This window comes from Oxyura jamaicensis, chromosome 5 (assembly GCF_011077185.1).
Source record: "Oxyura jamaicensis isolate SHBP4307 breed ruddy duck chromosome 5, BPBGC_Ojam_1.0, whole genome shotgun sequence".
NCBI lineage: Eukaryota > Metazoa > Chordata > Aves > Anseriformes > Anatidae > Oxyura > Oxyura jamaicensis.
In genome coordinates this window covers 22402476-22418537 of record NC_048897.1, presented here as the reverse complement: position 1 = coordinate 22418537, position 16062 = coordinate 22402476, and the positions used below count along the sequence as shown (strand labels likewise).

The 16062-nt window shown below is 46.0% G+C and overlaps 2 protein-coding genes and 1 long non-coding RNA gene across 3 annotated transcripts in view; 1 reads left to right on the top strand and 2 right to left on the bottom strand.

Moving 5' to 3' along the window:
* The first annotated feature begins 622 nt into the window (after nt 1-622).
* Nucleotides 623-3071, top strand: CHAC1 (ChaC glutathione specific gamma-glutamylcyclotransferase 1). Its single transcript, XM_035327109.1, has 3 exons — nt 623-1045; nt 1147-1182; nt 1357-3071. The coding sequence occupies exons 1-3, from the start codon at nt 806-808 to the stop codon at nt 1786-1788; spliced, it is 708 nt and encodes a 235-aa protein (XP_035183000.1). The 5' UTR covers nt 623-805; the 3' UTR covers nt 1789-3071.
* A 750-nt stretch (nt 3072-3821) lies between these two features.
* LOC118167592 lies at nt 3822-5265 on the bottom strand. The gene is made up of 3 exons (XR_004751203.1): nt 4585-5265; nt 4329-4553; nt 3822-4193 (listed from the first exon to the last, which is right to left on the bottom strand). It is a non-coding gene; the product is annotated as an uncharacterized LOC118167592 (long non-coding RNA).
* Nucleotides 5266-13582: 8317 nt separating this feature from the next.
* The window catches only part of INO80 (INO80 complex ATPase subunit), a 58598-nt gene continuing 56118 nt past the window's right edge, over nt 13583-16062 (bottom strand). Inside the window, exon 35 of the mRNA XM_035327107.1 lies at nt 13583-15634. Coding sequence (XP_035182998.1) covers nt 15417-15634 — 218 coding nt within the window. The 3' untranslated portion in view covers nt 13583-15416. The remainder of the gene's footprint in view (nt 15635-16062) is intronic.

Below are 16062 nucleotides of genomic sequence, written 5' to 3'. Positions count from 1 at the left end.
AACTTTGTGATTTGTACCCACCACCTGAGCCATCAGGACCTGCCTAAGGCTGATTCGCAGCTGGGTCTCCAGGACACGACCCGAACACGTCGCAGGGCAGACAGCTGTGGGCCCATCGCCGTAACTCACAGCACCTACCACAAGCCCACGCTCCAGCCTGGGTGCAGCATGAGGGAAAACGCACGCAGTTTGCCAGGTTCTGCACCATTTCCTTGCCTTTACGTGGATTTTATCACGCCGATGCCCACCTGTGCACCTGACTCTCAGCTCCGCTGATGTCTGGAGCCGTGGCTTCACCCGTTTAACATCGGCTGCTCGTTGTGCAGCAGCCGCTGACCTTGGACGAAGACAAGCCACGGCGTGCGATGCCAGCTCCTGAGCACTCCGTCACCCTCCCTGCCCCAATCTCCCTCATTTTCACACCACCCAAGCGCAGGCAGCTCTGCCCAGCAGCCCCACACCTCCAGCACCACACCGAGACGCGCTGACCCGACCCCTTCCCTCCCAGCTCTGGGGTCCCCCCATTAGGACGAGCACCCCGGGGTGTGGGTGCCGTGCCGCCCCTCACAGGCGGCTAACGGCCGCCGCTCCCCGCCTGACGCAACCCGCGCCCCGCTTTGCCCCATGCGCGGCGAAACACCCCGCCCTCGTTGCATCACCCGCGGGGCAGCCCGGCTGAGCCGAGCCGAGCCGAGCCGGGCCGGGCCCGGCCGCCAACCGGGGCCGTGCGGGGCGGGGCGGGCGCCGCTCCGGCCTTTAAAGCGCGGCGGCGGCGTGTGCCGCCTCAGCAGCGCCCGGCACCGCCATGAAGCGGGATCCGCAGCGCCCTCAGGAGTGCCCCGGCCGGCCCCAGGGGCAGCCCGAGCCCCCTCCTTCGTCCCCCGCTTCCTCCTCCTCGGAGCCGCCGCCGCTGTGGATCTTCGGGTACGGCTCGCTGGTGTGGAGGCCGGGCTTCGAGTTCACGTCGCGCAAGGTGGGCTTCATCCGCGGCTACAGCCGGCGCTTCTGGCAGGGGGACACCTTCCACCGCGGCAGCGAGAAGGCGGTGAGCGAGGGGCGGCCGTGGGGGGGGGGGGGGGGGCCGGGGGGGGGGGGGGCTCAGCCGGGCTCGGCTGCTGACGGCTCTCCCTCTGCTCTCTCCCGCAGCCCGGCCGGGTGGTGACGCTGATGGAGGATGGCGGGGTGAGTACGGTGCTGCTGGGGGCTCCCGGGTGGGCTTGGCCACCCCATCCCTTCCCTCTGTGCCCTCGATTCATGGGGACCCCCGGGTGAGGTGGGCTGAGCTGAGGGGGCTGTTGGCTGTGCCTGCTTCTATTGCTGCCCCAACCTGACCACCCCGTGCCATCTTCATTGCAGGCGTGCACGTGGGGCGTCGCCTATGAGGTCTGTGGGGAGCAGATCGCTGCATCGCTCCAGTATCTGAACATGCGAGAGGCTGTCCTGGGGGGCTACGACACCAAGCTGGTGAAGTTTCACCCGCAGGACACGGATGCAGAGGAACCCATCCAGGCTCTTGTTTACATTGCGACCCCCCAGAACCCATCCTACCTCGGCCCAGCGTCTGAAGAAGACATTGCAGCGCAAATCATGGCCTCAAGTGGTTGTGCTGGCCACAACATAGAGTACTTGCTGAGACTGGCAGACTTCATGCGCTACTTCTGTCCTCAAGCAGAAGATAAACATCTCTTCTCCATCGAAGAGGCTCTTATTTCTATCCTCCCCTGCATGTGCCACACAGAGGAGTCCCTAGAAGAAACTTCAAGTGTCCCCCAGAAGACCAAGAGCTGAAATGAAAACATCTTGCAGGGTTTCAGTGGAAGGGACATAAGGAAGAAAACAATAGGGACAGTCTTAACTCTGAAAACTATACCAGACTGAGTGAATGAAGGGAAAACTAGCAAGTAGGTGGGGAGGGAGGAAGTGGAGGGGCTGTAAAACGTGTTTGCTGTAGGACTTGCAATTAGGACCTGTTACACTCCTTACTTGTAGCACCAAGACAGTCATTGCTGCTTTCCAGGTGGGAAGCAGGTGGTCTTGGCTGGAACTTTGCTCTAAGACTTGCTTTTGGGGGTCAAACCTGAAGCATTCATCTTTTTAAGAGGGGGAAGAGGCTCATTGACTTTGCACTTTTTTTTTTTTTTTAACTCTGAAGACTAGTTGAGCAGGACTTGACTGGGTTTTAGCAGTATATATGCAATTCTACCTCAGGCAAAAAGCTGTTTGTATCGTGGTGACTTGGGCAGGTTCTGCCAAATTCCCCCCCCATCCCACCTCCAGTGCAATATTAAGTGAACCTTGCCTTAAGTGGCCTCTGTAGGCTCTTGTGAATCCTCCTTCCTTATGTTGTAAAGGATCACACTAATGCACTTATTTTTCTAAACTGTTGTGTTGTATTTATGTTGCATATCCCCTTAGATGTCTGAACTGCCTGCTTATGTGTCACTTTGTACGTAGCCCACATTCAACCTTGCAATTGTGCCTTTCAGTTTTCTGCTTTAATTACAGAAGCTTTTCTCCAAGCTTCACTGACCTTCTGCTGCTACAACCTTAACTGACTCCATAAGAAATGGTCCTGTCTGTGTAGGAATTCTGTACTGTCTGGGGGAAAGCTGTCTGGATACAGCAGTACTTTAACTAGCCCTGTATTAGATAAGCCTCTTCTGCTCCAGGGTAACATGGGTATCTGGAGAAGCATTTGAGGGTTCTAGTTCCACACCTAGAACTGAGTCTGTCTGGTGCATTTTTACTTGACTACAAAAGACCATCACTGAGCATACTTGCAACCTTGGGAGTTCCTGAAATGCCTGCTCTATCACGTGAAGCAGAGGTACTGCTGCAAGCTCAGACTTCTCAGCTTTAAGCATACTAACAGCTTTAAAATTCATAGTATTTCGAAAGAAAACTGCTGCTACTACAACTAGCAAGAGAGCTGTTGAGAGCTGACCTCTGGGATGTTTGACTCCTCCCAAATACTATGTTTTTTTTAAATAAAAACAGGGAATGCTTATATTACTGTGGCTTTTATGTATGAACTGATGCTGTGCCCAGTAATAAACTGACAAAGTAAATGACTTTTGTACTTTTTTTTTTTTTCAGTTAGTGATTTCAAATTGATCCTTATTTTTAATGTGTTTGGCTCTTTTTTTTGTCTTTTTTTTTAAACTTAGCTGGTAATGCTGCTGTAGCCCCCCCCCCTTTTTTTAAAGTCCCATTTCTGAGCAGCTTCCCTTAGCTGGACCTACCAGAAGATGTACATTTGAATTTTTCACTTCAAGAAAAGTGGGTTCAGTCATTTTCTCTTCTCAGTTTCCAGCTCTTGTTGACTCTGGAGTAGTAGTGCTGACAAACAAGCCAGCCCTCCTGACTGTACAGAGCAGGCACGGAAATGTAATGCTCCCTTGGCAGGACAAGGGCATTTTGCCTGAGTTGAACTTACCCTTGCTGTTTCCAAGAAGTAATAGTGCAATGACAAGAATCTGCCACCCCCAGCTGGCTCTAACTGCAGTGGAGGAGAGGTGTTTTTTTTTTTTCCTTGTCTTATGCACAGTTGCTGCATACAAGGGTAATAGGCAGCTGCCCTTCTCCCTGATTTCTCTAGTTACCAGCTGTTTCAGCACCTGTTATTCCGGTATATACCTGCACTGCCTGTCTCAAGACAGGAGTGAGGGAGTGAAAACTAATTGAAACAACTTAATTTACCACTAATTAAAGGCACGTGCATGTTTTGGGGGGGTTATAGTCTAGAGAAAACTACACTTTCCTTGTTCCACAGAGGCTCTCACTTCAGCTGAGCAGCTGCATTTCCCCCCTGGGGTGCAGCTGTGGAAGAGCAGAGTCAGCCTTCAGCTGAGTAGGCAGCAGAAAGCCTGCTCTCACCTGTGCTGCTGCCAGCAGCACCCTTGTTATGTGACCTTGCTGCTTTGAGCAACATTCTCTGTTTGGGACCATTAGAAAGCTTTGCAATAACTCACACTGCCTTTCTAGAGATGCTTACATGTACAGCTGGAGATGTCCTGTGAGAGAAAGTGGTGCTGCAGCTGAGGGGTATTTTTATTTTTAACTCAGTGCTTTGGGGAGAACCCCCCCCATTCTCACCCACTTCCAGCTGCAATCTTCCTGGCTCTTAATTGCTTTGGTCCTCACCAGGATGGTCTGAAAGCTCATTGCTTCTCTGGCTTGCTAGTATCTGCCAACTGGAACATTAAGGTTTTCAAGGAATTAACTTAATTTGCAGGGAAATGCTCCCATATTAGTACAAGACTGAGGTCAGATATCGAAATATCTCCACCTAAAACAAAAAAAAAAAAAAAAAAAACAAACATCTTCACACCTTTCAAATTTTCAGATCCAAAGTCATTGCAGACAGGAATTAATAGCAGATGTGCAATAAGCACCCAGCATTACTATTTCACATGAAGAGCTGCTTTGTTCCTCCTGTGGCAGGCAGTGAGTGCTTGTGAGCAACCGCATCAGTGCTGGGAACGTTCCTTCAGCTGCTGTTTCTTCTTCCCTTGAAAAGTTAAGTATTTTAAGTGCAGATGTACTTCACCAACCTCCAGCTTTCTTCCAAAAATAAGCACACACCTACCCCATGTACATTTCACTCCAGGGGCAGCAGGGTGTGATTCAGCTGGAAACAGCCCTGATTCCAGACAGCTCTGCCACAGGCCTTGTGGCTGGCCTGGGGAAAAGCACTTAACCTCATCAGCGGGTGATACACCTGCCCGCAGCTGCAAAATGCTGCCGGACATCCCTGGAGATGCTTCCATATCCACTGGCTTCCTTGCTCGTCTGCAGTTTCCTCTTCTCTGAATTCCCTACAAGTTCATGCCTATTGGGACCCCTCACATAATAAACCAACTTCCCCAGTTGCAGTAAAATCATGTTTACAAGCAGTGTCACATACTTTCCAAGTCTAAAACCAGTACAATTCACATGATTTCAGTCCTTTCTTCAACCTTTTTCATTCTTTTGCCCAGGAGCTCCCACATAGCCCTGGAACACAGGCCTGAGTCATCATTTCCTTGAGTACTCCAGGACAGGACCTACTCAGCTGTTTCACAACGGCACAGCCAGCTAAGTAAAGTAGACAACAACTGTTAATCCAGCCCTTCGTGTGTATGAAACACTCCTGAGGGCACACGGTCCTTCATGGACCAGGACAGAGAAACTCAGAAATGTTAAAAGCATTCAGAGAAGACAAAAACATGAGAAAAACTCTGGTTCTCTAGAGCCAGTTCTCTATATAGCATCACCACGCCGTGAACCTACCTGTGCTCCGTACACACTCCAAAGCACAGGCTTCGAAGACCACCAAAGAGCCGATGTGGCTCTCGGTGCCAGAAGGAAGAAAGGTCAACACAAAACGCAGAAATACACCTGTGTATTTTGAAGCTTCTCCTCATAACACGTTTCTTGCAGCTCAGTGCCAGAATGGTAGCACTGCTCACGGCCAAAACCCGCAGGTCAACCTAGGCCTGGAAAGTCCTTCGTGGAACCTGAAGCTCGTTTATGTCAAGTTCAGCTCAATGAGCAGAGCATGGGTGGGAGACTTCCCCCTGGTCAGACTCCTCATTTTGGCACTGCCACAGTTCACAAAAGCACATAGGTCAGCAGCACCAGACCCAAAGGGTTGCTCAGAGCTGACGCACAGGCGTACAGAAGGGCAGCCCCAAATACAAGTGGGCAGTGATGTACCAGCACCAACAGCCCAGGCTCAGCACCATGTGCTCCCCGGGGCACAGGAGGAACAGGAAGGGACAACAAACAGATTTACAGTTAGGCTGTGGAAAAACCATGCTTTGCTCGCAGCAAAAGCAGCAACCACTCGGCAGGCTTGGAATTTCCTATTAACGAGTTGCCTTGGCTTAAGCTAAGCCCTCCCCAGTTCACGTGCTGTATTAAAGGTACTGGAGAAGTCCCACATGTCTTTAAAACAGCATCAGGAGCAGGAGCACAGGGAGGGAGGAGGGAAGTGGGCATTCCGGACAGCCCTGTGGAAGCTCTACATGCTGTGTTTACAAACCCCGTGTACTTTTTGTTTGTCTTTTGGATGTGTTTTATTCTTTCCCAGCTCCCTTTTCATCTTACAGTAGTGCCAGCCAAACTGATGAGTGTTTATGCTTTTGAATTCCTGAAGCACAGCCAGTACCTTGAACTCCAGAGAATGAGACTGAAATAACGTGAAAGGTCAGGGAAGTTCAGAGACACAGAGGTGCTGTTTTCCTAGCTGGGGACACCACACTGTTCCCAGGCCATACTGAGCTAGCTGCTCTGGGGACACAAGAACAAAGACTGCTCTCTTACATCCTCCTGTTTATGCTGCTTTTTGCCTCCCTCATCTCACTTTTAATGGGGTACATATCCATGAATCTTCGATTAAAACCCCTGGAGATCAGTTTGGCCCAAGGCTGACAGCTGAACAGAGACCTGATAGCTGCTGGTAGTTGAAGCCCATCACCAAGAATATCAGGGAAGGGGAAGGTTTTATCTCAACTCTCATGCTCTGCTGGCTCACAGGGTAGGAACGAGCCCCAGAGCACTACTTTGTCCACAAAGAGATAGCAGCTATTGCAGCACGCAGAGATCTGTAACCACTTCACCCATGGGAAGAAAAGTCAGAGAATGACTTTAGGAGAGGTTTCATTTGCTGGTTAGCAAGCTTGACCTTCAGAGACATGACTAATGCTCACCTGGGCACATGCTGGGTACATGCAGGTCAGCTCTCCGTGCAGCTTGGGTAGCGTGCAGAGCATCCACGGATGGCCTCTAGCTTATCGGACACCCCATGCCTTCTGCACAAAGCTGTTGCTCGTACATGACATGAGGTGCTTGCTGACTCTGCCTTGAGCTGGAGCTATGGACCTACTGACATGACAGCACAGATGACATTGAAATCATTTCACAAACTCGTATCCAGCCCGCTTACAGCAATTACAACCTCATCTACAAACAGTCTCAGGAGCAACCACAACCAGCTTGCTGGTATTAAACTCTGTCTACACAAAGCATATGTGACATTTGAAAACATTTGGAAAACAAACCGAGAAAGCAGCCTTTTATCCTCTCCTTGTCTAGGCAGTGCACCCGCGCTTCCAAACTCAAGTCACCAACAGAGCACGTGATGCCGAGTGGCGAGGAGAGGCAGGGGCTGCTGGGGATGTGCTTACATTACCTCTGCTCACCCTGAGGGTACCGCGCCAGGACGCTGCTGCTGGGTGCACTTTCACATTTCAGCAGGACAGCCGGGGCTGGAAACGACCTCCCAGGATCGTGGCTGGCACGCTGTGACCGCTGGTGGTACTTGGGGTGGGAGATACTGTTACAGGCAGTGGAGGTCAGCGGCTTCATCCTCAGGATGCTTCTACTGATATCATAAGATGAAATCTTTTATTTTTCCGCAGCAAGGTACCTATTCCTTTAAAAACAATTGACCCCAAAGTGTATGCCAAACAGCTGGCAGGTTTTTAGATCATACATACATTCATTATTTAGGTCTGCTTTAGAAGAGTGTGTTCTTCTCCTTGGCATTCTTCTTTGCCCACACACAATCCCATTTTTAGAGAAGGAAAAGAACAGGAATGCTCAGCTCCCCATGACAGACACTGCTTTTTATCTTCCCTCTGACATCGAATATTAGAGACTCTATTACTGGACCTGTTAGGCAGGAGCCAGATGAAATTATGTCTCTTGTTGCTAAACAGCACAGTAAATTCTGGTAGCATTGGCATCTCTAAACTACATATGTATCATATCTATTCCTGGAAATGCATCCTATAATTTGAGGACCCATGAGTTCTGGACAGAGGATAGAAACTAACAATGGGACTAGCCTCATTTAGAATCAATACCCACGATTTTTTTTCCAGAGGATCCTTGCCTCATTTCATTTGATCGGAGGATGCTAAAATAAGCAGCAACTCGGTTGCTCTGTCTCCTGTATGGTCCTGCATTTATTTATGCAGACCTTGCTCCAAACGTGAGGAAACTGCTCCCCATTTTCACTTTTCTCTGGGAAATCACTGCATGCAAACGTTAAGCCATCTTCACACCACCTTTGTGAAGAGGTGGTATTTCTATTTTACAGATGGAGAATTGAGACATCAAGAACCTAATTTCAGAAGTGTACACTGACTGCACAATGTGAAACACTGAGGGATGATGTTTTTTCAGAATACTTGGAACTTTAGGTTAGGTATTCAGAGATAACCCTGTGGGGAACAGATAATGTGTGCTCACATCATCAGCACTCATTTATGAAGCAAACATACAAAAGTCATCTGCAATTTTCACGGATCCCTTTATGTTTGCCATTGTCCAATTACAATCCATGCTTCCGCAAGTTCAGTAATTCACTGTTAGGTACGTGAAGGTTTAAAGAATACTAGGTTTGTGTAATATTTATTTGCCATCTAAAAATGAACCTTGTCAGGGAAACACACACATTTTATACATATATATATATTTAATGTTTGTTTGTCTTATACACATCACTCAAATTTGCTGCAGTCCCTCAAGCTTTTTTAGCTAATGGCTTAGGCTCGCAGTTGCTGGAAGTTCCAAACTTCTCACATGTTTATTCCTGTAACATCTCAGACACAGGCTCTGTTTTAAATTAAGAATTTAAACCTCATTACTTCTCTCATTTGCTATCAATTATATCACTGCAAAGAAGAGCTGGGCTCTCTAATCTGTCTGCAAATACCCTACCAGGCCAACACTTGCTTTTAGCATTTAGTTATTTGATTCCAGACAGACACAAAGAAACGTAGTTAGACAGCAAACTGCCCTGTAACCAAATTACATTCATTACGCAATACATACCTCTGATTGCATATGGCAAGAGCAAGTTATCAGAGCCAGGGAAGCACATCTCCTTCGGCAGAGCTCATGATGACATGTTTCAAAAACACACAAATCACTTGGGGTTTTAACAGACCACAGAAATCATCGTGATTTCCAGTCCCAAATCAACACTGTGTTTAGAAACCTATTGTGCTTCCCAGATTCAGCATTACATCATCAGTAGGTTTCAGCTACTCAGTAGGAATTGAGCTGAGTGACAAATAACTAAAAAACTAGACAGCAATTATTTTTTCCACGTTAACCAAACTAAATATATCACATTAAACTCTGACTAAGAGTAGATACAGTAACCTCTTCCAAACTCTGTAGAGAATGATGTAAGACTGCAATCACCTGGACAAACAGGTATCATGAAGCTGCTTCAGAAGCACTTAAAAACCAGAGATTTTTATACCATTATCCATCTTTAGATCCAGTTCAAGTGTTACGTCAAGTGTTATGTCAAAGAAATATTGTAATGCTATGGATATAAAAGATTAAATCAAAGAAAAACCTGGTTTAAATGTCAACAGAGAGGTCTGTAGGAATGCAGAAGCTGCCTACGCAAACAGGCACTCAAATGCTACAGAAGGAGCAGGAGGAGGCAGAAGGACCAAGACACAAATCTGTCACACCAGCACTGATCAGATGCACGGAGTGACCAAAAATAGGGGGATTGGACATGAGCTTTCTGGATTCTCACACAGCCCAGGTTGTCCAGCTACCAGAGGCTGAACACCTCTTCTGTTTCCTCTGCTCACCAAGGAAAACCACGGAGCTCTGTCACGGGCAATGAAGTGGCACGCAGGGGTGTGTCGAGGCACGTGCCATCTCATTGACTCGCCGGCAGCACACAGCTAATGGCAGGCAGTCACGTGGCGACGGCTTTAACGCAGTTTCCAGAAAAAATAATAGAAAGCAACACTGAGCCAACTAAGTGCAAAAATTGCTGACTCTTCCTGGGATTTAAAACAAACAAAAACTCTCCAAAAACACAAACAAAACAACAGAAAACCAAACAAAACAATGACAAAACAAAGAACCAAGAACCTTGTATAGGCTGAGTGAAACACAGGAAAGCACTGCAATTTGAGACTGACCACGGGGAGGATAACACTACCAAAGGTGGCTTCTTCAAAGAGGTCAGATCGTTGAGCCCATGCAGCCGCACTTCTGTGAGGAAGTGGGGTGACTTTTAGGGCTCCTCTGATGAGAACTTAGCTTGTTTACCGAGAAAAGTTACTTGAATTAAAGGAAGATGGAAATGTTCCCATTCGGCTCCTAACACGAATGCTCTTTCTGCAAAGTGCTTCCCTAGACGGGGAGTTATTCAGGACGTAACTGTAGAATAAGCATCACAGAATTTCTGGTCCCCACTGGCTATAAAATTCTGAAATCCACTCGCTAGCTTGAATACAAATGAGAATTTCTAGGTTTGAATTCTACTACAACATCAGAAGAAAACAGTACAAGAAACCTGGGTGTCAGACATGTCGCAGTGCAGAGAGGACTCCTGCCTGTGATTCATCTCTTCCTAGAGGAAAGCCCACGTCAGGTCTGTGTGACAGCCCAAAGCAGCAGGAAATTTCCAAATGGGTTCTTCTCATCTCAGCAGCAATTACAGGCTCTTTCATTGTTGTTTTTGAAAAAAAAGTTGGTGAAGGTTTATTCAGTGTCACAATGCTTGCAAACTACACGCACAGCTTTCTCTTAATTCACAGTTCCCGCAACAATGCGATGCAAGGCTATGAGGGTCACTTGTTTAAAAATTAACACCTTTAAACACAAACTTCTCCTGTCAACCAAAAGCATTGAAGGCAACATGTGGATCTTGAGAAAAGTTAGGCAAGGCTAAGGAGCAAGAAGGAAAAAAACAGGTTCATGCAAACAAATGTCACAGAGCTGACAAGGGATACTGTACCCCCTGGATGCTCAGAAGCTCACATCACACCTCACTACTGTTGCGTCACAGTACTGAGGATTTAACACAACCAGTGACACTGCAGAAGAAGGAAGAGACAGCCCATGGGAAATTCAAGAAAACATGAAAAGCGGTGTTTAAATCTTTTCCTCCCGTGCCTCATTCTATCAATGATGCTCATCAGCTAAGGAAGGAAGATGTCATTTCATACCTGAGCACTGAAACACTTCCTCATGCCTGGGATGCAAACTAATACCCTCATATGCCACTAGAAAAACATTATGTAAATAGTTTGCTACAAAATGCCTGGAAGACCCATTAGCTTTGCAGCAAATTCACTTTCCTGAGGGGAGAGGCTGGAGCTAAGAGGAGGGCAAAGCTGGAGGAAAGCCAACTCATCTTATCATGCATTTCTCCATTTCAGAAGGCATTTGGTGCCGGTTTCTCAGAATACTACTCTGAATGCTACAAGAAAGGCTTGATTTTGCAGAACAGACCTGGTGGTTGGATCTGAGAGCTGAGCCATACGTATCACCCCAATAAAGATGCTCTTAGGAGGAACGATGAATTGCCCCTTCCTCTCTCATTCACCACTACACACCTGGTACATGCTGCAAATAAAAACAAAAAACAACCAACCTTCACAATTCAGCTAGTACTTATGCCTAGGAGTATAAGATACAATTGCCTTTATTTTAGTATATATATCCCAGTTTTACTTAACATCCAAGCAGCATCTCTCCTTGGGTAGGGAGCTACGTGTTTTCCAGCCACTCGAGCTGGAAGTTTCCAAAGGGCAGCATGGAGTGCACAGCCATCTCTTCTTGAGCAGTAAGGGAAGAACAATCAATAAGCCCTATAGGCATGTCAGGCTGTAACATGTTTCAGACCGAACAGTCAACAACAACAACAACAAAAAAAAGGCAGAAGAGAGAGAGGAGGAGCCTGTAAATACACCTGGGAGCAGAAGCAGACCAGCTCGCCCTACAGACTGTAGATCAGGACTGGCAGAGCAGTGGTCATAGGGCAGCACTTCCCAAACTATGTTGATCCACATCCTGCCCCTAAAGTGATTTTATCGGTCACGCTCTTCCTCCTCCCAGCTGCAACTCAGCTATGCCTCAGCTACAAGCAAAGTAAGTTTCCTATTCGTTTGGCACAGGTCTTTTCCCACTGAGCTCTGTGTGCCTCCCCCCCCACACCCTGGGAAACGCTGCTAAAGGAAATACTTCAGGAAAATGGGAGTAAAGCAAAATATAGCCCTAGGCAGACACAAGGCATTCAGTGAGCAAAAGATGACAGCAAAGAGCAGAGACACTGCAGTGGGGAAAGCATGCAACAGAAAATAAGGCACAGAAATAACACTATGTTTGGTTAGTGCAGTACTAATACCCTGAAGTTAAGAATTAAAACAGTTCTCGTTGAAATCCCTTCTACAGGAGTCTGTTTTAACTCTTTGCTGAATAGGAAGAGATCATCGGTGGCTGACATGAGGACAGCATACTCGACCCATGACAAAGAGAAAATGGGTTGTAGTAATAATCAGAGAACTACATTTAACAGTTTTGCAGTAATTTTTGAGTGAAGATACCAATGCTGTAATGAAATAACACGAGGAATACACATTCCCAACATCCCCCCAAACATGCTGACATCTATTTCACCGTTCCAGCTTTGATTGCAAACTCCATTACTTCGATATTCTGTTTCTGCCAGTAGCAAATTCTTCAGTCCCTCAGAGGAAAGGGACAATTTCTCTGCCATTAATCCGTAAGACAAGTGCACAATGCACAGCCTGAGTGAAGATTATCTGTTTGAAACTTCAGAAAACAAAGTTTCAGTGTGCATGTCCATTTTACTCATTTAAATAGAAGTGTTCCCCATAGTGTTGATCACAAAACTTCCCCCCCTCCTTAACACATTTCCCAGTCTTTGTCTTTCTAGCACTATTAAATTCCCCAAATCAATAAATTGAGTAGAACAGCCTTTACATGAACACTTCCTAATTCCTTTAGTAATATCTCAGAATCTCAGTTCTTCTATGATGCTTAATAAAAAGAACACATCTGTTTAAACTTTTTACAGATATTATACTGGATACGATCTAGCAACTCATTTATTTTACTGCTATGTTAGGTCTCCCTGAATTTGTCAGCCTGATGCATGTTTCACATGCAGTTAGGCTATTGCTACTTTTCCCACAATTTGTGATATCATTCTGTGCTTCTTTTGAAGATTAAATAAGTTTTTCAAATGCTATTATCATTTTTTACAATACCAATAATTTAATCTTCCAAAAGCATACGTGCAACAGAATATTACTATTTTTTTCCAATCTTTTCAAGTTACAAATGTATTTTTTCTCAACTTTGGATTACAACAAATTGACACAATCCTCTAGCAGTTTGAAAATCAAGACAGTAACACAAACACAAAAAAATTTACCCTTTAAAAAATAACCTGAAAAAGGAAGGAAAAAAATGGAAAATCTGTAGAGAATAATGTCCCAGAGCAATCAACTGTTGAATTGCACCGTTGTGATTCAGATACTATTATGCAGTTATTCTATTTTCTTGTGATCTGCTGCATACCTGCTCCAAAGTAAATTACCAGATAATCAGTGAATACAAACGTGATAACTTGCACAGTTGTAATTGAAAAAGGTTACAGAATGTGATACTCAGAAGAGCATAAATACCCGAGAGCATTACACTGAGCAGCACGTCCCTGGATGCATCTGCAGATGTGCAACCTCCACGCTGTTCCCTAATCCTGTCACATAGCTATCTATATGCATAAAAACCACAAAGACACTGATTTACATAAAATTATCTCACTCCATTTTATTTAAGATTTTCTTCTCCAGTTAGTAAAAGAAAGATGTGTCTCTCTTTATACATATGTACAAGTTCAGTTATAAAAATAGACAGCACATTCAAAGAGAAAAAAAGGCTTGGCATTTGTCTGATTCCCTCTAAATATCATATATACATGTGAATATGAGGGGAAGGGGGAAGTCTTCATGAGTTAATTAAACACCATCTCCCCCCTCAATTATCCCCTGCAAATCTGTTTAAAAATCAATCTAACTAAGCTCAGTTTTGCTATTTTCAGGTGTGCAAATTAGAGGCAGAGCCAACAGGAAGCACTTGCTCCACACTGTAGGACGCCAGGCAAAGGATTTGGGGTTGGAAAAAAATTATAATAATAAAAAAGTAATCTTTTGCTGTCACAGCCCAGACCTGCAACTCATAACTTGCTTCTCTCAAGGGATTGAAAGTGCCCCAGAACAGCCTTTTAATTCAGTGTGTCAGACAGAAGACCTGTCTCACACCTAAATCTCAGTGCAATGCAGACAACGCTTACAGCAAAGCAAGGGGCTACAGAGGGGGTTTGTGCATTGAGAAAGGGGAAGGAGCAATCGGAGATGAGAACACAGACGGGCACTGGCAGCACTGCCTTCTATCAGCCTTACGGGAGACGGCTACTGGTACCCACAGGGAGCTCCACCAAGCTAGTACATGGGATGATCACAGAGATGAAGGGAAAACACACTGGAAGAATGGTCAATGGATGGCTGGGATATGAGACATTTTTTTTTCCCAGGATTTGGCTGGAGATGGGAATGGCACAGTTCTCGCAGTGCTGTTTCTCACTGCTCCCCTCGCAGCACTGCTAGCTGCAGAACCACGCTCTGCTATGGCACGCTGAGAGGAATAGCAGCAAACTCCTCCTCAACCCTGCAGCTTTCCCTGCTCTTGAGATTTGCACAAGTAGAGCCTGACTGTGTTTCTAAGCCTTTAAGAGTTCAGCACTTATCAAAAATTAGAAAAATAATTCTTAACACAGCAAGAGCTTATGCTGGCAAGAACTCTGAAACACAAATCAAGCCACTGGCTTGGAGCCTCTTCCATTGCAGCAAGCAGAGGCAGTGCTGCTACCCTCACAAGGCCTGCCAGAGCTCCTGTCACTCTGTGGCTCTGAACCAGTTCTAAACAAATGGTGCTGAAAAGAGTCCACTCCCTGGAAACCACCTGAGATACCTTCCTTTTGCATTTCAAACTCTCAAAAAAACAAAACAAAACAAAAACAACCAAACAAAAACCCCAGAGGCCCACACTAGAAGAATCCAAGAATCTTTTGATCACACATCATCCTCAGCTTAGCCCCCAGCTACCCCTGCATATACGCTGACCAGCTCCCAGTACAGAAATGTCTTCTGACTCTACAGGATAGCCCTGGCATTCAGATACTGATTTCATAGGATAAAACTAAAGCTGGGTTCCACTTCAAGCTACAGGAGAGAGAGTACACTTGTGTGACTTGAAGCACACACAGCTCTGGGATATTGCATGGAGTACCTGGATGCTTTCTAGGGAAATCTGTGTCAGATGTGTCAATAAAACACCATCCGATCACCTCAGTTACCCCAGACACCCCTTCCATCCTTCTTGCAGTGTCTGCAAAGATAATTTTTGGGATACACATAATCAAAGTGCTCACATAAACCACCCGTTCCCATTGTGCTTTGATTTTCTTTTCACACAGGTGCTTGACAGCAACAAGGCATTCATTTGCATGCCTTCACCTTGCAGGGTGGTCTACTCTGAAAGCCAACACAGTTCAGACAAGCTCTAGGGGTTCAAAATTACTACCGACCACCTGAGGTGTGGGCACCTTTGCTTTGCTTCCGAATTGGAGTTTCTGATATGAGACTGCTGGTCAGGTTTAAGCTTTTGGGGGTGCCACAAACACTGTTTCCTTTGCTCAAAGGGGAGCTCAAGGGAGAAGAGGTGCTTGAAGGTCCAAAATCTGCAAGTCCAGAAGGCCGAATAATTGCTGTTTGTAGAGGGCTGCTTGCAGACATGCCTAGCAATGGAAAAGAGAATCAAATTCCACGTGAGCATATCACTCTACTTGTAGCACTCAGGCAACAAAAAAACTTAAATGGCTACAATATACTAACACTTAGTCCCAAGACAACACTGCGTTCATGATTTATGAGATTTTAATGAAGAGGGATGGCCTAAACATACAATTTATCTTGCACCCTGGGATGACTATACGTGGTGTAAAGCTGAAGCTCCATCACCATTGGTTTAGAACATTTTAAACCTGATGCTGTAACTTCACCGTATCAGCAGTACAGGAAAGACACAGCCAAACCCATGGGATAAACAACACTATCTGATCTGTCTGGGCACCAAAATGAAAAAGTATGAAAAAATGAGAGAAGTATTTGGTATGAGATAATTTAAAGGGCAGGTGAAAATTCTGCAAGATTAGCCTCTCAAGGT

Excerpts from the sequence above, each read along its gene's own strand:
- CHAC1 (XM_035327109.1), top strand. The coding sequence starts at position 806 with ATGAAGCGGGATCCGCAGCGCCCTCAGGAGTGCCCCGGCCGGCCCCAG. Across the intron at positions 1,046-1,146 it reads ACCGCGGCAGCGAGAAGGCG|CCCGGCCGGGTGGTGACGCT; the intron begins GTGAGCGAGGGG and ends TCTCTCCCGCAG. Across the intron at positions 1,183-1,356 it reads CGCTGATGGAGGATGGCGGG|GCGTGCACGTGGGGCGTCGC; the intron begins GTGAGTACGGTG and ends TCTTCATTGCAG.